Source organism: Hesperophylax consimilis, chromosome 24 (assembly GCF_061612785.1).
Source record: "Hesperophylax consimilis isolate HC1 chromosome 24, BYU_Hcon_1.0, whole genome shotgun sequence".
NCBI lineage: Eukaryota > Metazoa > Arthropoda > Insecta > Trichoptera > Limnephilidae > Hesperophylax > Hesperophylax consimilis.
The window spans coordinates 27975517-28003500 of record NC_142859.1 but is presented as its reverse complement, the minus strand read 5'-3'; the positions used below and the strand labels follow the sequence as shown (position 1 = coordinate 28003500).

General features: G+C 35.7%; 1 protein-coding gene across 2 annotated transcripts; it reads left to right on the top strand.

The window, feature by feature from the left end:
* Window positions 1-27725, top strand: LOC149412154 (spliceosome-associated protein CWC27 homolog). Of its 2 annotated transcripts, XM_089646216.1 has the most exons (10): window positions 1-111; window positions 283-391; window positions 1571-1671; window positions 3315-3465; window positions 5373-5562; window positions 6292-6422; window positions 9343-9580; window positions 13259-13447; window positions 23388-23540; window positions 27485-27725. In XM_089646216.1, the coding sequence occupies exons 1-10, from the start codon at window positions 70-72 to the stop codon at window positions 27648-27650; spliced, it is 1470 nt and encodes a 489-aa protein (XP_089502342.1). In that variant the 5' UTR covers window positions 1-69; the 3' UTR covers window positions 27651-27725. The 2 variants fall into 2 exon arrangements, with proteins under 2 accessions (XP_089502342.1, XP_089502341.1); XM_089646215.1 differs by lacking the exons at window positions 23388-23540; window positions 27485-27725 and adding an exon at window positions 14468-18031.
* The last annotated feature ends 259 nt before the right edge of the window (window positions 27726-27984 follow it).

Genomic DNA, 27984 nt, shown 5'->3' with positions numbered 1-27984 from the left:
TGGCTATCCGTTCCAAATGTTTTGTGTTGTGTATCTGTCAAATAATGAAATAAATGGTAATTTGTAATAATGAGTAACATTTATATCCAAGAGCCACCGGCTTTAGGCAAGGTAATTCTTTACTTATTATTGGCATAAATCATTAATAATATTATTTAAATTTTAACCCTTTCCATACAAATTTTATGTCAAAAACCAATGACTAACCAAACTTTTTGTAATATCTGAAATAAATTCTTGCCTTCGAATTAATCTACATTTTATTTATTTTTAAATTCACAGGTCCTGCTGAAAACAACAGTGGGAGATATTGACTTGGAACTATGGACGAAAGAGGCCCCAAAAGCCTGCAGAAACTTCATACAACTTTGTATGGAGGGATATTACAATGGTAATTGTGTATTTTAAAAATGATTGGTAAACTTTTGGGATCGCTGGCCACGCTTAATACGAATATTTTTTACAAAAAACCTTAAGGTTCACCTTTAACTATTTGCATACGGGGCGATAATAATACTGTATTCAAAATTATAATTACGTAAAATGAAAATTTGCTTTCGTCGTATGGGATGATAGCCAATTACAATAATATTAATAATAAGTAATTGTAAAATTTTTCTGGAGGTGGAAAATATCCTATAATGTACCAGAATACGTTAGAAAGGAATTAACAGAGAAGGAGTGGATCGAGGTTGGAAAGAAAAAATTAATTTGACATCATTCTCGTGTAGTTCCTTGGATAATATGAATACATAAATGTTAAGAAGAAAAATATTACTATCTTCGTCACTAGAGTCACTTGACATCGCATTAATTCCGCGACTGCACTTGAAAAAATGATCAAGTTCTAATAATTCGGGTAGCGCCATGTACGGAAACCAGTTTTAAAGAGTAGCATTTCAATAGGCTTATTGTGGTTGCGTCACAGTCACGTAGCTTGTAAATATATATGTGTACGAAGAACCTATCACATTTCTTATACAAATACAACAACAAAAACTGTCTTACAACACTATATATTGTCGGTCGCTTGTTGATATTAGTATCATCATTTTTGTGGCTTTTTGTAGATCATCAATAACAGTTTGAGTACAGCCATCCCAAATGATAATGCCGCACGCTAACACATTTCGGCCGGGTATTTTTTGAACTGGCGCTACCCTGACTCCGGGCGAAAATAAAGGTCCTGCGCAAATTTCTTTGATTTGTTTTAAATTGCTATATCTTCGAAAATAATATACTATCCTTTTGTTAAAATACCGATGTAAACGAAAGGAACGTAAATAAAAATAAAAACAGACTTGCATTACGATTCGATAATTATGTACATTTAGTTGGGACCTTTATAAAGAGTTTGGTATATAATATTAATATAAAAACATTGAATAATTCCGTCTTTTCTGCCATTGAAATGAGGCCGGCGCAAAAGGTAGAACTACCCTTCCCCGCCTTAAGCGTCAATCGACCGAACGGGTAGAACTACCTTTCCTGGCCGAATTGTGCTAATAGGGATTGTCGGTTGGGACAAATCGTTTGAAATTAAATACCTACGTTATGTTTTGGTTTTCAGGGACCATTTTCCACCGAGTAGTTCCCGATTTCATAGTTCAAGGAGGAGATCCCAACGGAGACGGAACCGGAGGTGAATCGGTGTATGGAGCTACGTTTAAGGTAATTAATTTTGAAAACATTTAAGTATCTACTGCAATTCAATTCCTCTTACAAACATTTTCACGCATACATACATATGTACAGTGGTGTATTAAAACTCAAAGAGGTTCATTAACACTCCACACGTTTTTTCATTAAGATTCCACACGCAAAAAAAAATTATAAAACAAATGCAGCATCTAATTCGCCAATTAACCGAGCTGTTCATACTCTAAATGATATTTGTCCAAACTCAACATTGACATTTTTCAGATTCATTGCCCAAATTCAAATGTGGCATCATGTCAATAAAATAAACTGTTCAATGCACATACACACACACATATGTACTCCCACATACATTACACACACACATACATACATACTACACACATCACCTGGTAATTAAGGAATAAACATAACACTTACTAGACTGTACCTGACGGATTGTCGCATGCACACAGTCTTTAAAACTGGGGTAGTTACACGCCATAAATGACTCTGTGATATGTAAAATAATGACTTTCGTCCTGAAAGGACGTTTCAGTTACATATACGACTTTTGTGAAAAATGCCAAAATATGAAAGCTCGCCTTTAAAAAGGCAGTTAAATTTGTTTAGTGAGGGTCGCTGCAAGCCTCATGGTTCCCGCTGGCGAGTCAGTTCAGTCGGTCAGGTAGGGTAGCCAATAAAATTCTCAGAACTCGGCGGAAAGGGGCTGCAGCAGGGAGCTGGTGCCGAGATAGGTCCGAGGCGCAGGGAAACCCAGCGGAAGCCCCTTTGTGTTAAAATTGTGACTCTACCAAGCTACATAAAAAAATGTCAGCTAAGGTTCAGCGGCCCATTTCTGGCTTCTCATTGGTCGGATCTCCCTTACCGTCGTAACGTATGGACTTGCCTCGGTCTCACTTTGTACCCACCTCCTGCTGACCATTTATTTAATGTTTTCAGTAATGTGTCAATCTTATATCTAGGCACATAATGCAAGGTTCCGCGAATGTAGACAATCCCAAATAGTTTATTAATTTCACATCCGCATATTCACATAATATACAAAAACAATAAATTCATTCTTAAAATATAACAGACTTAGCGTCCGATATACAGACACTACAAGGAAACATCAGACCGGTCGGTGGCCAAGTTGACATCGCGCTTGGGTCTTACTACACAAAGCGTATCCACCTTTCAAAAACAGTCTCCAGTTTTCAGAAATATTTAATTTATTTGGATTTTATTGCAAAGTGGGAATACACACAAATTCTCCGACCTTCTGACAGCGTCCTTCAAAAATATAGCGGTCAATATGCGAGAGGTCTGAGGATTAATTAATTAACCTTTTAAATATCTACGTAAGCTACATTTGTGTGAAATTAGAGAGAAGTCCTTTTCCATAGCAAGACAGTTCTTCGGCAATCCGTAACAAGTATTGAAAAGGTTATATGTATACTGCTTATAAAAATTGTAGACATCACTTACATAGCATGATTTCCCTTGAGATTGTCTCCTAAAGAGATATTATTTTATGTGTTTGAAACCACTCAAGAAAATTGATTTATCCACTTTATTTTTATTAAATATATCAAACAAATCAAATCCAATCACTTTTGGTCCGAAAATTTGGTCGCCAAGAAATATAATGGCATTATTATTTGGTTTTCTAGGATGAGTTCCACTCTCGTCTTCGCTTCAACAGGCGAGGTCTCGTTGCCATGGCAAACGCCGGCAAAGACGATAATGGCTCCCAGTTCTTCTTCACTCTCAACGCCACACCAGAACTTCAAAATAAGCACACTATCTTCGCTAAAGTCACAGGTTTGGATATTTAACTTTTATGGATTAAATTTCATAGATTTTTCTTGCTGGATAACAACTTTCTAACAAGTTTTTTCCCAAAAACGAGCTGTTATTTTTAGTAAAAATAAGGGAGAGACAAAATGTACTGTTTTCACTCATATAAGTAGCATCAAACTTTGTTATACTGTCTGGAGCACAGACATATGAATATTAATAGACGAGAAGTTAAGGACGAGGGGTTAAAACAAGAGTTGCGGGACGCAGAGAGGAAAGCTGACTGTGATTCGTCAATAAATCAATCTGACAGTAAATAGGCATCTCGCATTTTAATATCACCATTAAGTTCTTAAAAGTAAAATCTCCTTTTGAATGAATAGACATTTTTACATGCGAGCGCAAATTACTCGCCACGTTATGAACAAATTTGCGAAGTCCAAATTCGGCAAAATAAATTTCTTCTATTTTCAGAGTCGAATATTTCGTTTATGTATTTAGTTAAGACACTTTTATAAATGTTCATAATTTACTTTCCAGCAACCAACCAGCTTTGTGTTTCGCGTCCAGACGTATCTCGATGTGATAGTATATGTTTCTACAACTGATCCATATTATACGATGTGAATATGCTTAAAATAAAGTAAAATAATACTTATATATGGAATGTAATACGACAATTGGGTTTATTCTCTTTTTCACATCTATTTTTACAAGTTTTCATAGCACAAGTCACCATTTTTTTTTTCGTAAAATGAACCGATGATGCCTCGACCATAGTTCGCACAAGAATGATGACGTCACGTTTTCTAAATTCACGGGAGGCCATACGCGAGCACAGCCGGCTCCAATGGAACCGGTATGGGGAGTGGGGAATAATACGCTTTTAATCACTTAGGGCAGGTCTACTAATATTCATATGTCTATGGTCTGGAGCCAGTGAAGCTATGGCATCCTCAATCGGAGTATGTTGTGAAGCTGAAGGGCGTGGGGAAGGGAATGAAATAGGTAGAGGAAGGTGGGGAATAACCTGCTATTCAGATCTGGTCACCAACCATGGCTAACACCATTTCAAGCAGCATTTCGATTCTCAATTGTGGTCTGTCACCAGAGTATTAGAACTATATTCCAGAATGCCGCAGACAAGTCGGCCGGCATAGTCCAGTGGTAACGCATTGGACTGCCATTCCGAAGGTCGCGGGTTCGAACCCGGCGTGCGCAAATAAATATTATTTGATTAATTTGTGTTATTTCACAATTAATTAATTAAAATAATATATAGTATGTTTGCGGCACGTTCCAGAGTGGAAGATACTACCAGTATCGCCCTGGTGTAAGACCACCATTCAGAATTGAAATGTTGCTCCAAATGGCTTTAGCCGTGTTTAGTGACTAGATCTGAATAGCCAGGTACTTCCCCACCTTCCTCTTTCCCTTCCCCACTTACCTTCAGCCTCACAACATCCCCCAATTGGGGATGCCATAGTCTCACTGGCTCCAGATGGGAGCAGTTGGGACTCTTGTGAGGTATTCGCTATAAAAAAAAAAAAAAAGTGCTTTATATTGATTGTTATCTGTATTACAATTCTGTTGGTAAGTGCTCTATTAATTTCTGATCTTCGATTGGTAAATTTATTATGTTTGTCAGTCTCGTTTCTTCTTTATTATGTCCTACTAAATATCTTTGTTCATTTATCTGTTAGCATTTTTATTTTATTTATTTATAGAGCGGAGACGGTTTACATATACTTCCCGTGAGCACTTAGCCATTGTGTTATCTCCCATTTTACCTCATTCCTTTAACAGTCACTCGGTCCCTTTTATAAAGTTCACCAGGGTTGTCATTGGATATGTGGCTATATCTTCTGGTTCCACAATGTGTGTTTCCAGATCTCGTTAAATGTAATTATTTTGTTTTCTTCATTTTTCAGGTGAAACGGTGTTCAACATGATGAAGCTATCAGAAGTATTGACCGACCAAGATGATAGACCTCTGTACCCGACGACGATAGTTGAAACGCAAGTGTTGGTCGACCCTTTCGGTGATATTGTTCCCAGGTGCAAACCTGTATCAGAAAAGACAGAGGAAAAGAAAAAGAAGAAAGATAGAACTGGCGTGAAGTAAGTAACATTTTTTATTATGCTGCTATTTTTTTTTTCTTAATATTAACCTCTAAAACCTCTGACATTTTACAAAGTACTTCTCATAAGTGAACAGATTAAGAAGTATCTGATTGCAAATTGTGAGGAATATATTTTTGCTTTACATTCGATTCCAGGTAAATTTGCTGTTTTTGAACTATTTCAAAACTAAATACTTGTGGCAGCAATGTGTGTGTGTGTGTATTTGTAATTTACGGTGGCTGTCCGAACCGTAAATTGTGTTCAGGAGATGGGAGATTAAAATGAGTGTCTGCAATATTAATTAAATTTATTCGTAAGGATGAATTTACAATTTTACAGAACGCGGAGACGGTGGAAGACAAAGTAGTGGAGAGTGGCGGTCAGATCGAACGTTGAAGAAGGAATTTAGATTTCTGTTCTCGTGCTCGCTTGCGTATAGCGGCGGATTAATTCGAGTTAGTGTTGCCACATGTGGGAGGAAATAAAGTAGACCCACATACTGTTTTTAAAGCAGACTGCGCCGCAAACCGTTACTTTACTTCAGCAAACTTTACTTTTCTGTGCCGGATCTGGTTAAACTGGTCTGATTATTTCAATATAACCGTCCTGGTGCCAAAAAGATGCCTCCAGCTCATAGAAATGATACCCAGATTAGAGTTAGGTCTTGTCCGTCTCTTTTGAAGTCAGTGGTGGCAATCTATTCTTGAATTTTTTTTTGATCACTAGGAATTTTGGACTCCTTTCATTCGGCGAAGAGGCAGAGGAAGAAGAAGATGAATCGACGGAGTTTCGAGGAAAACCAAAATCTACTCATGATCTCTTGGACGATCCTAAACTCAGCCGGCTTACTGCAAAAGGTACGTTCACCACTCAAATATCTGTAGATATCGTCGACTTACTGCCAGAAGTCATTAACTAACAAAATGTATACATATATACAAAATATACGCAAGCTACAACATAACTACTTTTGTATGTGTATTTAACTTTTGTGTTTTATTTACAATAATAGAAAAAAAAACTTCACATAGAGACTTTTTGCAAACATTATAAAGAGTGGTAATATTATTTGTCTCGCAAGAAGTCACCAAAATGGTTTGGTGATTTTCAGGTATAATTTTTATGCACCTTTTATGTACATTTCAGCCCGTTGTCGCACTTTCAAATGTCATTAAAATATATCAGTGATTTTGTAATAACAGTTATTGTTATTATATGCACTTATGTTACTATTAACACACTTTGATCGGGTTATTTTTTCGCCGGCTGACCGCTGAAAACGGGCGAAAATAAAGGTCCCGTGCGAATTTGTTTAATTTGTTTTAAATCGGATATCTTCGATCGCTATATCTTCGTAAATAATGGAAATATTTCAATAAAATTTTCTACATACTAACTCAGCATACCCAAGCTATATAATTTGTAGCTGAAAACCAAGTATTATTTCTAATGCAACATAATAAATCGAAAACAAAGTCATTGTTGAGTCATTGTCATTAGTGTTCAATTTTTTAAGTATAAACTAGGTTTCAATTTTATAAAATTACAAATTATTATATTTTCACCAAGCCCAAATCATTATAAAAACAAAAACAATTGCCACTTCTCAAGTATCGTCAGAGTAACACATTATTACTCATTGAAATACCACGTGTGCAATTGCCTCTCGCACGATACAGCGGACCAAAACCATCGGAACGTGCTAATAATATTGGTTATTTTTTTAAATGAAATTTAGAATAATCACTTAGCGTAGAATGCTTCTCGTATTGCTCACATAATATTGTTTATTTTTTTCACCATAAACTATTAGGTTTAAGTTTTTAATCACCTTTATATAATCAGTTACAGTTTACGTCTAAAAATTGTTCATCTAATATTTCCTTGTTCTTCCTCCATATAACTTTCTTCAGAATCACTGAACTGTAATGGCATCACTGACATTCTTTTCCTACAAGGAATTTCTTCACTTCCACTAGATTCTTCTCTTTCACTATGGAATTCAGGCAAATAATTACTAGAACAGGCAGATAAATTATCTGCGACGATTTCGTTATCACTTTCGTAATTTTCAGAATCCATTTTGAAAGGTTTGAAAAAGCAAATATAAATATTATCTCCTCGGAACACAACCGTAGGACAATTTGCTTTTTAAAAACTGGCACGCACTTGTAAATATTTATTATGGTCCGCCTAACTGTGTTTGCCGATACCTGCTGTTTTTAAATGCTCGACACTCTCCTCTCGCTCGCACCTAGAAGTTGAGTGGGTGCGGAACAGAGATAGAAAGATTTGTTTCGGGTTTCATGGTCATAAAAACCCTGGTTCCAGGAATTGAATTATTAGAATAACAGAATATGTTATCTAAATTACTTATTTCGTTGATCTTCAAACGCAATACCTATCAAGTGTCAGGTGTTCAATAATAATAGCCATTTTAGTTGAAATATCGATGTACACAAAAGACTCCAAGATAAATACAAAAAAAAGACTTGCATTGCAATTTGATAATTATGTACATATAGTTGGGACCTTTATAAAGAGATTGGTATATAATGTTCAGATAAAAACATCAGATAATTTCTTCTTTTCTGCCATTGAAATGAGGCGGGCGCAGAAGGTAGAACTACCCTTCCCGACGTTAAGCATCAATCGACCGAACGGGTAGAACTACTCTTCCCGATTAAAGTGTGTTAAGATGCTCAATTAACTATAAACAATTTAACATAATGACTTATTTTCTGTATAAATCATGACAAAATTCAGTACATTGTGACTTCTATCTCAGTTTTAACAAAAATTTCTTTTAATGACTTCTGGCAGTAAACCGACTACATATATACAGGGTTTTCCAATAAGAGGTGTTATTTTGATATTCAATCGTAAAAGATCAATGGTTTCGTTGCTTGTGTGGCACGTAACGCCGTCTTGTTGAAAGTAAACGTTGTCCAGATCAATACCATCCAATTCCGGCCATAAAAAATCATTAATCATCTCTCGATAGCGCAATCCATTCACCGTAACTGTTGCTCCAGCCTCATTTTCGAAAAAGTAAGGTCCAATGACTCTGCCGGACCATAAACAACCGCACCAAACAGTTACGCGTTGAGGATAGAGAGGCTTTTCAACAATAACTCTTGGGTTTTCCGAGCCCCAGATGCGACAATTTTGCTTGTTAACGAAGCCACCGAGGTGGAAATCGGCTTCATCACTCAAGATGATTTGCATTTGATTCACTCAAGTGAATTTTAATAATTTCAATGCATTGTTGAATCGTGTATCGTTCCATTTTTATTAATGACGTAGTTTCTACTTGTCAAATGTCAAAAAATGACAGCTTCAAAAGTAACATCTACCGAAATAGCGGGCTATTCAAAATAACACCTCCTATTGGAAAACCCTGTAGTTATTATCATTGCAACCACTTTTCAAACTGATTCCCGGATAATACGGAAATTCAAAACCTTTTAAGCCCTAAAACTTCTTATGTGGAAACCTTATTACAGAGTTTCACTGTACAATCTTTTTAAGCTTCTCCTTACCGTGCAAAAAAAATCTTATTTTTATATTCCCATGATGTAACGCAGAAGTTTTGGATCTTCTCTCGCATTTCGATGTAGAAATAATGTTCTGAAGTTTTTACAGATGTAAAATTAAGTGTTTGGGGTTACCTGAAATATTAAATAATGTATTTAATTGAATATTTAAAGAGCACGGTAGACAATGGTTACATGATGGATTTTGGAAGATTAATAATTTCTTGAATTATATTATCAGATATCAACCCCGAAGAATCAGCTTCTTCTTCAAAGGACGAACCCCCATCAGAGAGTACCAAAGCCGCAGTCAGCAGTATCAGAGATAAACTTCAGGCCAAGAAGTCTAGTAAAAAGGATACCAAACCAAGCAGTAGTAAAGAAAATGGAGTTCTAGAGAATGATGGCGCCAAGAGCGAAGAAGAAATAGAGGAATACTATCTGGGCAAAGATAGAATAGAAGCGAGAAAGAAACAAGCGTAAGTTATTTTATTAACCACTTGTGTGCCAACTAATCCACCGTGGATTTCCTAATCACCGCACTTGCCTCGATTTTATGGTATTTTGAACCTTAAAATATGTTCCTAGCGTACTGAAGTACTTATGCTTGGCAAGGCAATAATGTATCTTAATACATATCATTCTAGTTTTTCTTTTCGTCACTTGCTAATACAGGGTTTTCCAATAAGAGGTGTTATTTTGATATTCAAAGAAAAATGCTATTTTTTAATATAAATGATCGAATGTTTATTTCATTATAAAGAGGAAGGTATGCCGTTAATAGTGAAAAATAACATCAGTCAAATGACCACCACGACCACGCCTACAGGACCATATCCTTTTCATGAATTTTCCATACCCAAATCGCAAAGTGGCTGACTTGTGTCCTCGATAGCCTCACGAATTCCATCTCTGAGGTCTTGAATCGACGCTGGGCTGTTGGCGTAGACCTTCTCTTTCACGTGGCCCCAAAGGAAGAAGTCGCAAGGTGTTAAATCACAAGATCTCGGTGGCCAATAGTGATCACCTCTTCGAGAGATAACACGGTCCGGACATTTTTCCCGTAAAAGATCAATGGTTTCTTTGCTTGTGTGGCACGTAGCGCCGTCTTGTTGAAAGTAAACGTTGTCCAGATCAATACCATCCAATTCCGGCCATAAAATGTTTTTTTGAATTAAATCCACATAACACCTCTTGTTGGAAAACCCTATGGCTAGCGCCACACTTGACGGAAATTCCGTCGCGGATCTTCCGCTGGAGTCAATCCGTTACCATACGTTGCAGCCACACTGAATATTCAGTGGCGGATTATCAGTCGACTGCCAACGCTTATACAGCGTGGTCGTAATGGATCCGATAGAAGTGATAGCTATTTATGAGGCATTAGAAGAAGAAAGAAAAAGAAAGCGTAAATACTGGGTTCATCCCATAAATACTCTTCGACTAGAAATTGGGCAATTTCATACCTTGTATATGCAACTAAGACATTATCCAGATAAAGCATTCGATAATTATCGAATGTCCATACAATCATTTGATGTATTGCTGAATTTAACGAAGGACTATATTACCAAGCAAAATACAAAACTTAGAACGGCTATATCTCTCCCAAAGTCAAACTCTATTTTGCACTTCGATAATAAATCTTTCAGTGTCGAACATCCTGTGCGTTCGTCGTCGCCGCGTGTTATCCGCCGAATGTGGCGCGATGCATACAAATACTTGGAATGCGACTTTGCCGATCTTCCGCCGACGGAAGATCGGTGCGCGGAGGACGGAACAGACGCGAGTGTCGGCGGTCCGCCACGGAGCGACCGATCGTCCACGACGGAACGACCGATCTTCCGCGTAGTGTGCCCGCTATTTGTAATTTATATGCAATTACATGTATTGGCGTTCCGTCGCGGAAGTTACGCGACGGAATTTCCGTCAAGTGTGGCGCTAGCCTATATGTTTATTTTATCTCTGAAAAAGCACTTCACAAAATTTCAAGTCAAATGTCATAATTTAGATTGTCAAAAGTCATGGTACTGAATTTATTTACAGGAAATCCTCTTTAGACTTATGTTTGTTGTGAAGAACGCTTATTCAGGTGGAAAATATAATAAAACTCAAGAATATTTTCGTATTTATTTATTTTAAAAAGATACACTATATTATATGGAAGGAAGCTTTTGACTGTCCAACTAGGAAGGTTTCCCATTTTAGGACAGTGAAATTAACAGGTTTCAAATCATACATGTACACAATTACATAACAGTAACATTACATAATACATAATAGTAACACAATTACATAATATTAACACTGTCTTGTTGAATTATATGACAAGCAAATTGAGTAGGTAATACACTAATGGCGAATATAAGAAAAATAAAAAATTAGGTAAAAAATTTCAAATTTGAGAGAAGATAAGTTTGTAAAAGCGAAGATACAACTAGGCATTAAATATTTGATAAATAGGTGATAAATAATTATCAGATTACATTTTTTAGTAATATTTCGGAATCAATCCTGCCTAGATCTAATAACCATTATGTTATTTTTGGACCGAAGGATGACAATTCACACAGTTTCAGCTGTGAAGGGATTTTGTTATATATTTTAGGACCGAGATATGAGAATAGTTTTTGATAAGCCGCACTGTTGCTTGTTGGAACGGAAACGTCATTTCTTCCCTTACTTCCGGTTTGATGTTTGTGTTTGGCTGTTTTCATTTTGTTTTTATTTTTATGAACATAGATTACCATTTTTTTTATATAACACTGTCGGACATCTAGTACATTAAATTCCTCGAAGAGAGCGTCGCGCGAATATCTGAAAATGTTTCATCATAATAACACGTAAAATAGATTTCTGTGTCTTCAATAACAGGTTTAATGTTGTTCTTCCTGTACCTCCCCACCCAATGCAATCGTAGGTTATGATTGAGTTACACAGCCCGTAGTATATGTTTAAGTCTTGTTTTTTTTAAATTTCCCTCAATGAAATAAATATATGTGTGTCTTCATTATATTATATACTTTTTTATAACACTAGAGAGATTGAATTTCTTTGAATATAAGTAGCTATCCTGAGGAAACTACATTGGATAGATATATACAATTCTTATAAATATATAAACACGGTTCCATGATAACTCCTCAAAATGACAATTCAACACACCTTTAAAAGGTTATATAAAGTCATTAAAAGTGATGAAACAAAACTAGGTTAACCTCTCAGACAAAGACTTTTATCTACTATGCGTTCCTTTGAGAACTGTCAAAACGTGATAATTTTTGTGTTATTTACGAGTTTTGCTAAAAGCTTCATAACTCACGTTTTGGGAAACGTAGCCTCATTCTAAAAAATGTTTTGGAAAGATTATGAAATCCACTATCACATTGTGTTGTAATACGTAAATATTTGCGTTTCTAAATATACATTTTATGAAAACGTCAAAAATATTTAAAAATCGCTTACAATTATTTCAAAGCTTTGAAAAATGTACTTTTTTCTGAGTATCATAAAGAAATAACACTTTATATATTGAAGAAATATAATTAAAAACTATTAGTCACCTCAAAATATTAACCGTTCAAACTAAAATATTTTTAATAAATTATTTAGAAACGCAATAAATTATCAACGAACAAGATGACAGATTCAATCGGCTTAGATAATGCAACTCTACGTTCCATAGATATTCTTGAATACAGACGCGTAGCGTTATTCATTATCGATACTCTGTTTTTTAAATCATGTCAATCCGTATACTAGTGATGGAAATAAATCGATTTTTGTAAAATCTCGCGCGTTTACGTGAAAAGACGTTCTAATGTCTTGACCGCTATTATCATATTTACGTCTTTTGACGTTCTAATGTTCTGAGTGGTTAAATATTTATATATGTAACCTATTTAACCTAGTTTTTGTTTCATCACTTCTAACTTTATAACACTTTTTATAGGTGTGTTGAATAGTCATTTTGAGGAGTTATCATGGAACCGTGTTTATATATTTATAAGAATTGTATATATCTATCCAATGTAGTGGATAGATGGAGTTACCCAGTCACCTCCCATTGGTAGTGTATGGCGAGCGATATCCTGAAATAGATGATCATTGATCTTTGTACCACTGAAAGTTTATCTACATTTTGTCTCATTTTTCAGTGAAAGCATCCGTCAAGAGATAAGAGATTTGAAGCGAGAGATGTCGGGCAAGAAGAAGGAGGTCGTGGCAGATGAAGTTGAAGAACCTAAGAAGGAAGAGCCGGAGAATAATATGGTGAAGGATTATGAAGAAGAACAGGAAAAGTACAGGAAGAAGAAGGAGCAACTGCCAGGGAAAGGACAGTCAAGGTACGAGAAATAATACTTAACCCCTTATTATTATTGTGACGCAGCAATTCTTACTTTGATGAGTGCCATTATTGTCCTAACCTTGAGAGCTCCATTGTAACCTCTCTTTTTTATACATGCATCATTTATGAAATAGAATGTTAGGTTACAATGGAGCTATCATCGTATTCCTTTATCCAATATTGGATTTTTGATGATTCCTTATATTTGAGTTACGTGTACAAACTATTGGGTGGAAAAAATATGGTTCCATGCCAACTCAACACAGTGACTATTCAACACACTTTTAAAAAGTGATATAAAGTAATTAAAAACGATGAAAAAATTATTTTTTTTAACCTAACCTAACCTATTTAACCCAGTTAATAAAGTTTTTGTTTCTTTACTTTCTATGACTTTATATAGCTTTTTAAAGATGTGATGAAATATCATTTTGATGATTTATCCGGTCACCAAAAAATATATATCTTAGTTGCGCTTGCAAAAACGGTTATGTGCCAGAATTCAGCAAAAAGTTTTTTTACACCAATTTTTTTTTTTATTAAATAATGCTATCTTGACTATGTGCATAAGTTTAACCGTTATCGCACAAAACTCATTCAAACATTACTTTTTTGCCGCATCCGAATACAAAATTGGGAAGTTTTTTTGCTTCCCCTGTAAAATTTGGCAAAACTCACATGGCCGGTCTTGCAAGCGCGATGAAGAAATACATTTATATACGATAATATTTTTTCTGCAAGAGTAATAAATATTATTTTAGTGCATCTTGTGCATGTAAAAACACCCATACCTTTGTGGAAATAAAAGAGTTCCCAAAATGACAATAATTCGTCATGCTCCAGAAAAATAGCCAAATATTGAGGAAAAGTGACAAAAAGTGATCTTGATGAGTGTGACTATAAAACACAAATGCAAAAAAATCCACACAATATAAGATAATGAGACACAAAAGAATGATGTAAGAAAGCGAATGTAAAGTCAACACATCCAAAGCTAAGAAATCGCTCTCTTTTGCAGAGGACCTCACGGGACATCAGAGGAGAAAGGGCAGAAACCTTGGGGGAAAAATCTCTACGAAAACACCGGACATTATAAAGACAACTACACAGACGTAAAATTCCTGGAGCAAATGAGAAAAAACGTACATCCCCAGAATGTGACCTTCTTTGAAAGTTTCCTCGGTTCCTGCCGCGTCACACAGAAACTTTCAACCTGCGTTCTCTTCTGTGTACTATTCACGTATCTCTACAACGAATGGCTGTCTACTAAAATTGTGTTTGGTTCATCATGCGCAATCACTGCAACCGGATATATAATTTATTTAATAGCTCGATACGTGAACACTAGAAAAGTGGTATCAAACATTGAAAGCACGGTTGAAATCGCAACGGAATACAATTTACAGAGTGAAAAAGGATCGGGTGAAAAATACTCTTATATAAGCAGTGAAGAAGCATATGTCAATTCATTTCTAGAAAATTCTATCGAGAGTTATTTGCGGCGACAAGCGAAAAAAGATATAAAATCTAATTTAAAAAATAGTGAATTCGTGAAGAAGAAATTATTAACGTTTTCTGAGCAACAAGACTCGATAAGTTGCCATATTTTTAGCCATTTAAAGACAGTGTTAATATTCTTAGTGTTTGGTCTCATAGTGTCGCCTATTTTACACACGTTAACTGACACAGTTAGTACTGACACGATTTTTGCCACGACAGCCATCATGATGATTGTTCATTTGATATTTTCAGACTACGGCATTTCCGTAGCAGTCGTTTCAAATTCGCTTTCGATAAATGCGGCCATATTTGGTTCAATTTGTTTAGCATCAAGATTAGGCACTTCGTTTCACGCGTTTGTTTTAATAACACTAGCCGTTCAGTGCTTTGTTTTGTTTCCTATTTTGATAAACATGGTTTTAAATTCACGCTGTGCTATTTTTGTATTCACTTCGACGACTGTTTGCGCGTTTATTTCATTGTGGTTTGTCTCAAAGACTATGTTTTGTATTTTTCTCGTCTCTGTGGTGTTTTTGAATGTTTACTGTCCGGTTTTATTTGTACGCTGGCAGAAATATAAGGAAAATATCTATGGACCTTGGGACGAAGCCGTTGTCCATGATTCAGACGATATTGAAGACTGCGTTGGGATTTCGAAGAAGTCAAAATGACCTTATTTTTTATTTTTATCACATTCCGATTATTACTTAGACAAATAATTAATAATATACATAAATTATTTTTTTGTGTGATTAGTTTCAACTGCCCTAACTCACTGGCGAATTTGTGAAATGTTGTGAGACCGAAGAAAGTCAGCAAGGAGAACTGGAAGGTTCGAAAGTACGCACATCCTAAGCAATTTCTTCGTTATTTGCTAACATTAAATATTTTTAACTACATTTAATTAGTAATATTTTAACAAAATGCCATGTCATACAGGGTTTGACTGAGCAAATGCGACTAGGCTCATGTCTAAGATTTATATAATATTTTAAATAAATGTAATTTCATTGTGATCTCTAATAGATACATATTATGTATTTTACTTTCATTCCAAGCATATATAATATACCATGGAATAAAGAAAAACACAAAATACATTTGAATGGAAACAAATGTTCCATTTAGCCCAACAGCCCAGCGCTCCGTCTTACTTACAATCGCCTGACATCATAGATCTCTTTTCCATTCGAATATCGTGAACACAGTTTTGAATTGCAAATTTTAGCCTCATTTAGGAAAATATTTGGATCACGATATTCGCCCACAAGGCACTTCTTGCATTATTCTTTATTCTATGATGTGTTATTTATTTATAGAGCGGAGACGGTGAGCACTTAGGTCATAGGCCCATTGTGCTATATCCCATTTTACCTCATTCCTTTAACAGTCACCCATGTGTATTCCCAGGTCTCATCTCTCCTCTCCAATCCCCCTTGGTTCCCTAAAGGTCCCACGAGGGAAGAGGATCTCATCTCTCCTCTCCACTCCTCCTTGGTTCCCCGAAGGTCTCATGGGGGGAGAGTCCACTCCCCGTTGGTTCCCTGACGGCCCCACGGGGGAAGAGGCCTGCCTCTCTCCTCTCCACCATCCTTGGTTCCCTAAAGGCCCCACTATGGAAGAGGATTTTGTCTCTCCTCTCCACTCCTGCTTGGTTCCCCAAAGGCCTCACGATGGAAGAGAGTCTAAGATGTGTACATACTATGTATTTTATATAATAATGCCAAAATATTAACCTTATTACCTTTGTTGTCAGTGTTTTAATCCCAACAATAAATAATTTACATGTTGAGATGCTAGTATTTATGACTATGTATTTATTTTATCAATTGTGTTCAAGCAAACCTAGGTTTTAAAATTCACCTAACCTTAAGCTAAGTACCCACCTTTATTCATGCTCGACAGTTTTGCTCGACTTTGAACCATGCTCGTCATTGCGTCCACACATTCGAGCAGCTCGACACAAGACGCAATAGATATACCACTAATCGTGAATTTTTGTCAAACATTAAGCAAGAATCTTTTTCGCCTCGAGCCGTTTGCTCCATATCGAACTAAAAAGCATCAAGCGAGAAGGTACACACATCTTTAAACAGGTAAAGTTTAAAGCTGTGTGTAGTGCCATTTAGTGCATTAGTGCATTCCCCTTTTAGTGCCATTATTTTTCTACTCATGTATTGTTATGATGCAGGGCTAGACTCCTTTTGTTTTAATATTTTATTCATTAATTTGTTCTGCATCATCACATTTATCCTCGGTCGGTCTTTGGGGTAAGTCAAAATTATATAATTCTGTTAATCTGTTGAGCTAGGGCTCATCAGCATAATTTTAAATTTTGCGACCAGTTTTTAGCTATCTGTATCTAAACTACGGGTGCCGAACATCGCGTTTTCTAATGCCGAACACAGCTTTTCTTGATGGGAGAAGCGACGGAACGTCCCGCACACCCATTCGGCGGCTGACGTAACTCCGTAGAAGCGTGATCCGTCTTCTGGAAAGGTGGATATACTCCTCCTGGCCACATCCATAAACTCCAGCTATCTATAAGCGCGTAGCCGTTCCTGGGGATGCTGCAACCCATACATAGGGCTCTTTCTCGGCCCGTCGAACACGTGCGATGTCGGGATTCAAACTCCAAAAAATCAAAAAGAACGAAGTTCCCGCTTGACAGCCATGCATGGCACAAAATATAAATCGCGTATGATCCAATCCTACGCAGGATTGACCGTTACTTTACGGATTCCCGTTCAATCGTATAACGGCGGTCGCGTGGTCCGTCCGTAACAACTTCCGTCCAGCGAAATCACTATTACCCACTTCGGGAATGGTTATTTTTCGGTCACAAAAACGTTTACCGCCGTGCCCGTAAGCAAAATCGCACTCATCGGCGACACAAAAAAGGGAATTACATTCCATACAATTAATTATTCAAAAACGAAAAGCACTGCGACCATCGTCTGTACAGTCCACGAACCCACACGTTGACTGTCCAGCCAAGAAGTGATTTTCTGTTTCCGCCCGGTTCAGATGTTAAATTTTAAATTATGATTCGAAATTTTACCAAAACCAATACCAGCGACAATCGCCCAGTTCCTAACTAGGTTAGAGAATCGGCGAGGATAAATGTGATGATGCAGAACAAATTAATGAATAAAATATTAAAACAAAAGGAGTCTAGCCCTGCATCATAACATTATACTTAGAAATGCCAAAGGAATCTTTTGTTTTTGATGTCATTTACCCTTGTCTCGAAAAAAAACTGTATCTTTTCCAAAAAAATTTTTCAATTTTAATAATTTTTTCGGCATTTTCTTAATAAAAACTTGTACAAGGATAATAAAATACAAAGAAAATTATGGAAATATATATTGTTAACAAAAACTGGAATATAAAAGTTAGCATATGTGCTTTCCCGCACAGTCTCCATGGAACCGCTTCCTACAGCAGGCACAAATCAAGTTGCTCCTCTTCACAGCGCTGTAATCATTCATGATTTACGAAATATAAATAATGTTATATTTCGTAAATCTCTTAAAGAAGGTGTTTTTCCTGATCTTTGGAAAACAGCACGTATCACTCCTATCTTCAAATCTGGGAATAAAAGTGACATCTCTAATTATCGCCCAATAAGTATACTCTCATGTTTTGGGAAAATTTTCGAATCCTTAATCTATAAAAGCATTTTTACACATTTTAAACATATTTTAAGTTCTGTTCAGCATGGATTCGTATGCAAAAGATCCACTACCACAAACTTAATCGAATATGTAGATTTTTTATGTACCAATTTTGACAAAAGAACACAAGTAGATGCAGTCTATACTGATTTCCGAAAGGCTTTCGATAAAGTCAGTCATCCTCTTCTGATCCAAAAACTAAAAAGAACAGGTTTCCATGGCAACCTCCTGAGATGGATCATATCTTATATCTCTAACAGGAGTCAATATGTACAAGTTAATAGTTATGAGTCCTCTCCCAAACTTGTCACATCTGGTGTCCCTCAAGGATCCCATTTAGGACCACTACTCTTTATTATATTCATAAATGATCTAACGGCAAAACTTTTTTGTAAATGTTTACTATATGCGGATGACTTAAAAATTTTTCAACCCGTGAATTCACAAGAAGACTGCAAAACTTTGCAAAAAGACCTCCTCACATTGTCTCAATGGTGTATAGATAATAACATGGAATTAAATATTAGCAAATGTAATATCATCTCGTTCACGAGAAATGTCCGTAAAATTGATTTCCCTTACACGATCTGTGATGAAATCCTAAAACGAGTAGACTCCATTAGAGATCTGGGAATCTTACTTGACTCGAAGCTAACCTTCAGAAACCATTACCAAAACATTGTCAATCAGGCTAATAAAATGCTCGGTTTCATCACCAGAGTCACTAAATCATTTAAGAACACCAGTAGCTTCAGAATCTTGTACTACTCATATGTAAGAAGCATCTTAGAGTACGGCTCTGTGATTTGGTCACCACATTATGCAATTCATAGCAGGAAAGTGGAGTCCGTTCAAAAAAAATACCTCAGAATACTAGCTTACAAATCTGGAGTACATCGGAATCTCAGTAACTATGCTGAAAGACTTACTCACTTTAAAGAAGTCTCACTCGCCAAAAGAAGAAACATATCAGATATAATCTCTCTGTTTAAAATCATTAACAATGTATATGATTCATCTTTAATTAATCAAATTAACCTTAATATAAGACCGAAATCCACAAGAAACCCTGTAACCTTTTGGATAGATACTTGTCGTAGTAATACAAGTTTTTTCAAACCAACATCGAGAATGACTCGATTGTATAATAGATACTGCAATCTTCTAGATTTAGATATATTTTCAAACTCAATTAATACTTTCAGAAAGAACTTACACATACTTATATCTGATGATCTCCTCACTTAGAGCCATATTATTATTGCATTTTCTTTACCAATCACCTACTTATGCATTAGCTCCACTATATATGATTCGTGCGTGCATATGTGTATATATGTTTGCATACAATATGCGTACAGTGTACACACTTATGAGTGTGTTTGTATTTAAATGTGTATGTACGCATCTATGTATGTGTGTATATATGTATGTATGTGTATTTATATGTGTATTTAGATGTATGCATGTATGCGTATACATATATATGTATATATGTATAATATATTAATAAGTATGTAAGTTTCTTCCTAATAATTGATTTCGATCCTCCTTGTTTTTATATACACTCTTGTAATTAAATTTATTATTACTGTAACTAACCAATTATTATTACACAAATAATATTGAGATGAATGTTGTGCTCACCTATAATTAGAAACATCATTATAACCATGTATAAATGTAAATTACTGTTAAAATTATGTGATGTATTCTGTTGGCGAGCCAATAAATAAATAAATAAATCCTTGCTGTTGCACCGGTGTTACCGCACCACAATGTCACTCCCACTCTCACTTTCTTCACAACTTGAAGAACATTTATTTTCACTCGATTTTCATATTTCGACATTTTGGGTTAAAAATTGTCCTTTTCTAAATCCTTTTTATATTGTAATTACTAATAATATTATTCACATAGCACTCTCTTTAGGGTGAATTGCCTAATACAAAAAAAATAATAATATTATAATTTGAACTTAATGTAACACGTAGAAAGATAAAAAATTAGCGATGCGTGTGAGCAACCTCCCTTACTGCGCGCTAAACAGCAACTAATTTCGTGAGCGCTATAGCGCTCGTGGCAAATTTTATTAGTACGCGCGCGATGGCGCTCGTCGGCAAAATACTCTTGTGCTGTGAACTCTTTATTTACATGGAAAAATGACCTTTTTTTTTGCGTGATTTTATTTGGGTTATTATGCCGTGTAGTGTTTGCTTCTTCTTTAGCCAACGTTTCGGACAGCATTACAGTATCCATCATCAGGGCAGATGTAAAGCTGTCCATAACGTTGGCTAAAGAAGGAGGAAACGCAACACGGCATATTAACCCAAAAATAATCACAATAATACTTTTGCCCGTTAAAATCTAAAATCGTTTTTTTTTTTGTATCTTTGTCTGTAGTATTTTATACGTTAACAAAATGATGCATGAATCAGTTTTTTTTTATTATTTTTAAAGTGAAATAATGTACACAGTTCCCAGAATGGGCATTCAAATGTAAAAACTTTGGGGCTCCTAGCGCACCTTTGGATATAAATGTATTTATTTACGGTACGTAAAAGCACCTCTTTTTCAAATCTAAAATACATTATCTTGTTTTAATAATAAACTGTCCAATTTTCATCATATTGTTTTCATATTTATGCTTTAAAATTGAATGAGATTCCGTCTCTCCAAATAGTACATAAAACATAAAAATTGTCACAAAATCAAAAGCATTTTATGTTGGAAATGGGAAGGTTTTACTTCACTTAAAAATGCATACTTCTTCTAATCTATTTGAATTTCACTTTCGTTTTCTGTAATGAATAAATGCAAAACTTGTAAGTTAAAATTAACCCACTTCCATTTCGGATTTATCAACATCTCTGAAATCATATTACATTAAAGCAGTTAATATACAAAATAAATTTCAATCCTACTCAATCGTCATTTGGTAAGTTTGGTAGGCTTGTCGACTCCAGTTCCTGGGTAGGAAGGTTCATAAGTTTTAAGGCATTTTAAAAGAGATGTATTATAGTAAAAAAAAACTTTACTCATTGATTTTTTATTTCTATGAAAATGATATAAAAACTGAAATTGAAAGAATTCTAAATGTAAGGTTTGCTGAACATATTTATACATAATATATGGTGGACAACACCAAGACCGGCACTGAGTCAAACATCAGCTCCTTGGTTCCTTGGCCACTTGCATAGGGCTGACCCTCGACAACACTACATATAAGTTAAACTTACCAGAGTATAGCTCAGCAAAAGTTACAGGCCTTACTAATAAACGTGTTTTAAATTTTACAAAACTAAAATACAACCATTCAAGTAAGGTAAACGGTTGTTTATCAGTTGTGTAAAATTTAAAACAAGTTTATTTTAGTAAGCTGGTTGCGTGCTGCTACATTAAACATGTTGTTTAAAGTATGTACACCACACTTTATACTTTAAAAATGTCTTTTTATAAAAAAAAAGGGTATACATATATCCAGAATTACTGAATACGGTTAATATGCACAAATTATTTAAAAACACTTCGCATCATTTTAACAATCGTGAAAAACTACTGTCTCAGTCACTGGAAATGGAAAAAATTAGTTATTTCGTCAAAATTAAATTTGTTCTTCAGTTATATAGGTCGACCGGTTTCAGTTGCACTCAACCTTTTTCAGGACAATGGAAATACAAACTTTATCAGTTTATTTATTCATTGTCCTGAAGAAGGTTGAGTGCAACTGAAATCGGTCGACCTATATAACTCAAATAAAGTGGTTTAGAACTAAGTTTAAAAAAAACAAATTTATATAATGTCAAGCCACAAAGTTTCGATAATTTGTTCTTCATTTGGCAGCCATTGATGTTGATAGTTTTTTCTTATTTTATTTAATCCAAACTAAGAACCTAAAACCTATTTTCATGTCAAAACAGCCTGAACAAAGACATAAAATAATCCTTATTTTGAACAAAATTGCTAATAAAATACATTATTTTACATTTCCGGTTACTGAAATAATTGTTTCCCGTTGTTATCAAACAGATTTAACGTGTTCAGCATTTTTAATTTAACGTGTTCAGCATTATAAAACTGTACTCAAAAAATGTACTACTCAATAAAGAAAAATATGAGTACCTTGCTGAACAACACACCTACACTACAAGGACGAAATCCTCAAATCTACTAAACATTAGAAAATTAAATACATCTTTCGGCCAGAAAAACCACTATTTCCATGCTATAAAATTATATAATGCCCTTCCTATTGAAATTAAAAACACCATGGATATAGAAAAGTTTAAAAAAGACATCAAATTATGGCTAACTAAACATGAAGATGAGGAAATCATTAAATATATGAAGATTGTGGGAACCAACAAATTAGAAGATGAGGAAATCATGATCAACACAAATACAACAACCTACAATCCGCCTCGGAACAGGAATACCTAGTGAGGAGGACTGAGAACAAACTACATCACTTTATATCTTTATTTTACTTAATATTGTATCTTTTTTACTTTACTTTATATTGCCGTTAAATAAAAAATCAATAAAAAAAGATTAAGAGTGTTTTTAAAATGAAATGAGCATATTAACCATTTCCAGTAAATCTGCCAGAAACTGCACTTCAAAGTATGGTATACATAAATAATGAAAGGCATTTGAAAGCAAAGTTGTTAGGAGACATATTGTGTTGTAAAAAAGACAATTGCAGCCTCAAATTAGTTTCACCGGTGCTGGCTTTTAATTAATTTCTTCTTTATATTCTAGGGAAGCATTCACGTTGGCACTGTTGAGTAAATTCAAGGAGAAGCTATCTTCAGCCAAGACGAAGCACAATGAACCTGAGGAAAGTGAAGTTTCCACAACAACGAAAAAGGTTGTTCCGGTCGATGATATCGCTGTACTTAATAGTGATGAATGGTAACATTATTATTTATTTATGAGTATTATGCTAATATAAATGAATTTTCCACTTTTTCCAAACATGACATCATTTTTAACCTCTCAGACATAGAATTTTATTTATTATGTGTCCCTTTGAGAACTGTCAGAACGTGATAATTTTTGTGTTATTTACGAGTTTTGGGAAACGTAGCCTCATTCTAAAAAATGTTTTGGAAAGATTATGAAATTCACTATCGCATTGTGTTGTTATACGTAAATATTTGCGTTTCTAAATATACATTTTATGAAAACGTCAAAAATATGTAAAAATCGCTAGTAATATAAAGAAATAACACTTTATATATTGAAGAAATATATTTAAAAACTATTAGTCACCTCAAAATATTAACCGTCCAAACTAAAATATTTTTAATAAATTATTTAGTAACGCAACAAATTATTAACGAACATCTTGACAGTTTCAATCGGCTTAGATAATGCACCTCTACGTTCCATAGATGTTCTTGAATACAGACGCGTAGCGTTATTCATTATCGATACTCTGTTTTTTAAATCATGGGAATCTGTATGCTAGTGATGGAAATAAATCAATTTTTGTAAAATCTCGCGCGTTTATGTGAAAAGACGTTCTAATGTCTTGACCGCTATTATCATATTTACGTCTTTTGACGTTTTAATGTTCTGATTGGTTAACATCCAAATTGTTAGACCAGTCCATCAAGGAAAGGGGAACAAACCACTTGCGCGGAGCATCACTTGGGAGGGGGCGTGACCGTCTCCCTTCGTGTGATTTGTCAATTAATGCATCTGACAGCAAACAGGCAACTCGCATTGTTATATCACTATTTTTTCCTCGAGAATAAAATCTGCATAAGAATTACTAGTTATTTTTAAAATGGCGTACAAATTGCTGGCTGCGGAAAAACTTGCGAATCCCAAATCGGGTGAACAAAAGTTCATGCTTGTTTCCAAAATCGAATATGTATTTTGTTACACTATTTAGTTAGACATTTGTTATATTTTACTTACCTCATTCATTTTTGCATCCCTATGCAACATGATTTGTAAATGGTTCGGTTAAAAACGAATAGTCAGACCCTGTGCAGAAAAGTCCCACATTGGACTGTTCTGCAAACCGTTGCCTTACTTTAGTAAACTATGCTTTTCTGTGGGGGGGGGTGCGCGGACACCTGGCGGACATCGAGCAAGTGGCGTAGATTTGATTAATTAAATTTTGCACACTTGACCTGCAAACCAAGAGGAAGGTCACTGTCTTTACTAGATTTCGAAAAACTCTGCGTAAGGCCTGGGCAATGCCGGGTACTTCAGCTCGTCTGTCTGTCTGTTTATATAAAGGAGAGTGTCTGTGGCAGGCGGTGTGGATTTTATTTTTATACATATCTACAATTTTATTTCGAAATTGATGAAATTTACTTTATCTTCACCACAATAGTAAGGTCACTGTCTAAATGAGATTTCGAAAACCACCCCAATCCTCTTTTCCCATCTAAGCAGAATTTTATACTTTGCTATGTTATAAAGTTAAGAGATAGAGGGCCTCACAATAGGGCGCCAGTTGCTATGTTATAAAAGGCCCCATCATGGGTGACAGTTGCTATGTTATAACATGGGGGCCCTCAAGGGAAGGCACGTGCCTACTGGTATCGAACCAGGGGCACTTGTGTAGCTCGGTAACGGAGGCGATGAGATCCTTGTCTGCAGGGAGTGGGGGACTTCTTTGTTCTCCTCGAGCTCTCCAAGGTCAGTACAGATAAGGTTTCATATATCACAAGTCAGGGGTGCGGTAAAAAAAGGGGTTATTTAGATAGTTTACAACTGGGTGTACATCCTAGCCATAAAAACGGTATCAATCTCTCTCTTTCTCTCAACTGTGTGTATGGAACTACTGAAACTACTGAATTTACGAAGTGAACACAAAATAAGGGGGTTTTAGGTTGAAGATGGCTTACGAAATCGTCAAGTCATGATGCAGGCAGAGGCGCTTGCTGTCCACAGCCGGGAGTTGAGTCGGTACACACGCGGATTCATCACTACGTTGACTCTCAGGACCCGATTACGGTGGTCCTGGTCCATGGTCTGAGGAGACACCGGAAATATTATCGTTTCCAAACAATAGATATACGACGCGGATTTGACCGCGTTGTTTGTGGTTTCGGCGCGAATGCCACATGTTTGCTAGCGCGGTGTCTGGTTTCAACTGACGAAGCGGCCGCCTGCTTCCCAGTGTATAGGTATGCGGGGAACTTGTGAAGCTTTTAATATTTAGGGTGGCTTGAATTTGTATTGCGTTGATGTCTATTATAGTGAACCGTGTTTCGTAACAACTTCTCGATAAAATTTTGCATACTTCACATTCAAAATGAGAGGAAAACTAGTGTGTACAGTGTACATCAGTGATGGTTCTTCCCTTAGGTCAATTGGTGTTCGACCCCCAAAATTATAAGACAACAATGATAATAAATTGTGTGCATCAAAACAACTGGTCTTATTCTTAAATTATTTGAAATCTACCGCGAAACAGCAGAGCTGCGAGCGGCGGCGCCGAGTGACGAGCAGTGACATCTGTTGTCTCTAATAGAAGCTTTCATTCACAAGCCGAAGTAAAAATTAGGTATCGAAGAAAGCTTATGGACGCTTAGGTCATGACTGTGAGGGAGACAGCACGATAAATATTATATGTTTTGTCGTGGGTGGAACATTGGTTGTTTTCATATGCTTCGCACCCAGTATCTTTGGAAACTGCGGACGGGCATTTTAAACTCTTATTTTATTTACTTTAACGTTGTGCACAGCTATATTAAAATGTAATCTCTTATAAGTACGTGGATTGTGTAGTTATTTCCAATTAACTACAGGGTTTTCCAATAAGAGGTGTTATTTTGAATAGCCCGCTATTTCGGTAGATGTTACTTTTGAAGCTGCCATTTTATGACATTTGACAAGTAGAAACTACGCCATTAATAAAAATGGAACGATACACGCTTCAACAACGCATTGAAATTATTAAAATTCACTTGAGTGAATCAAATGCAAATCATCTTGAGTGATGAGGCCCATTTCCACCTCGGTGGCTTCGTAACAAGCAAAATTGTCGCATCTGGGGCTCGGAAAACCCAAGAGTTATTGTTGAAAAGCCTCTCTATCCTCAACTTGTGACTGTTTGGTGCGGTTTATGGTCCGGCGGAGTCATTGGACTTTACTTTTTCGAAAATGAGGCTGGAGCAACAGTTACGGTGAATGGATCGCTATCGAGAGATGATTAATGATTTTTTATGGCCGGAATTGGATGGTATTGATCTGGACAACGTTTACTTTCAACAAGACGGCGCTACGTGCCACACAAGCAACGAAACCATTGATCTTTTACGATTGAATATCAAAATAACACCTCTTATTGGAAAACCCTGTATTTTAACATAATATGTATTTAGAGTCGCGGACTTACAAATTGATATAGATAATAATGTATGGGCATTTTTTCACAATATCAAATAAAGATTAGTCACGCATTTTTTTCAAGTGACCTACCACGACTAGATCCCTATAGTCGCCTCTGATGTACATACATATGATTTCAAAAACACTGTGTAAAGACCGGGAATGCCGGGGACTTCAGCTGTTATTATAATTTAACTTATTGTGAAATATTAGATGTGAATTCATCAGCAGAATGCTGCCTGCTCATTATTAATAATTTATTATAAACCTAATCTATATTATCTTTTCGGCAATATGCATATAATTAAGTCGTGCAGGCATTACTTTAATTATTATTCGATAGACGGACAGACGGACGAACGGACTGTTCAATAACTATAAACTTGCCTTTGTCATTTTTAAATCTCTTTACTGCTGTACATATATTATTGGTCTTCAAGATAATTGACTCCCTTACTTTAAGTATTTCTAAACAAATCTATAATCAATGTTTTTTACAGGCTTGCCCACGAGCTGCATTTTGAAAACAAAGGTGCAGTTTTAGCCAAGGACGCGTCTACCAAAGGAGATGATTGGTTTGACATATATGACCCGAGAAACCCCATCAATAAACGCAAGCGGGAACAGAGTCAAGCCGTTTTAACCAGTAAAACACAAAAGAAATAACCACTTACATGTTATTACACATCTGATAATAATGAATTTTGTGGTTTTTTTATGCAATAAATGTTTTGAAGTATTTATCAATGTTTTATTTGAATTTTTACTTTGTTTCACAAGTTATCGAAGTCAACTTGTCAGAGACTAAAAAATTAACACTTGCTAAGAAACAAGACTGCTGTGGTTCTGAAGAGACAGTTTTAAGTAAAACTGCAAAGACACATCTGCCTTGTTTGTCAGAAGTTTCGTCGGCCACCACAACTACAGGCTGATCCTTTAGTTTTTGTTTCACTTCATCTTTCTCCGAAACACCGCACTGTGGTACGTACTTACGTCTCAA

Coding starts and splice junctions, on each gene's coding strand:
- LOC149412154 (XM_089646215.1), top strand. CDS start 70: ATGAGTAACATTTATATCCAAGAGCCACCGGCTTTAGGCAAG. Junction 392..1,570: donor TATGGAGGGATATTACAATG/GTAATTGTGTAT, acceptor TTTGGTTTTCAG/GGACCATTTTCCACCGAGTA. Junction 13,448..14,467: donor CCAGGGAAAGGACAGTCAAG/GTACGAGAAATA, acceptor TCTCTTTTGCAG/AGGACCTCACGGGACATCAG.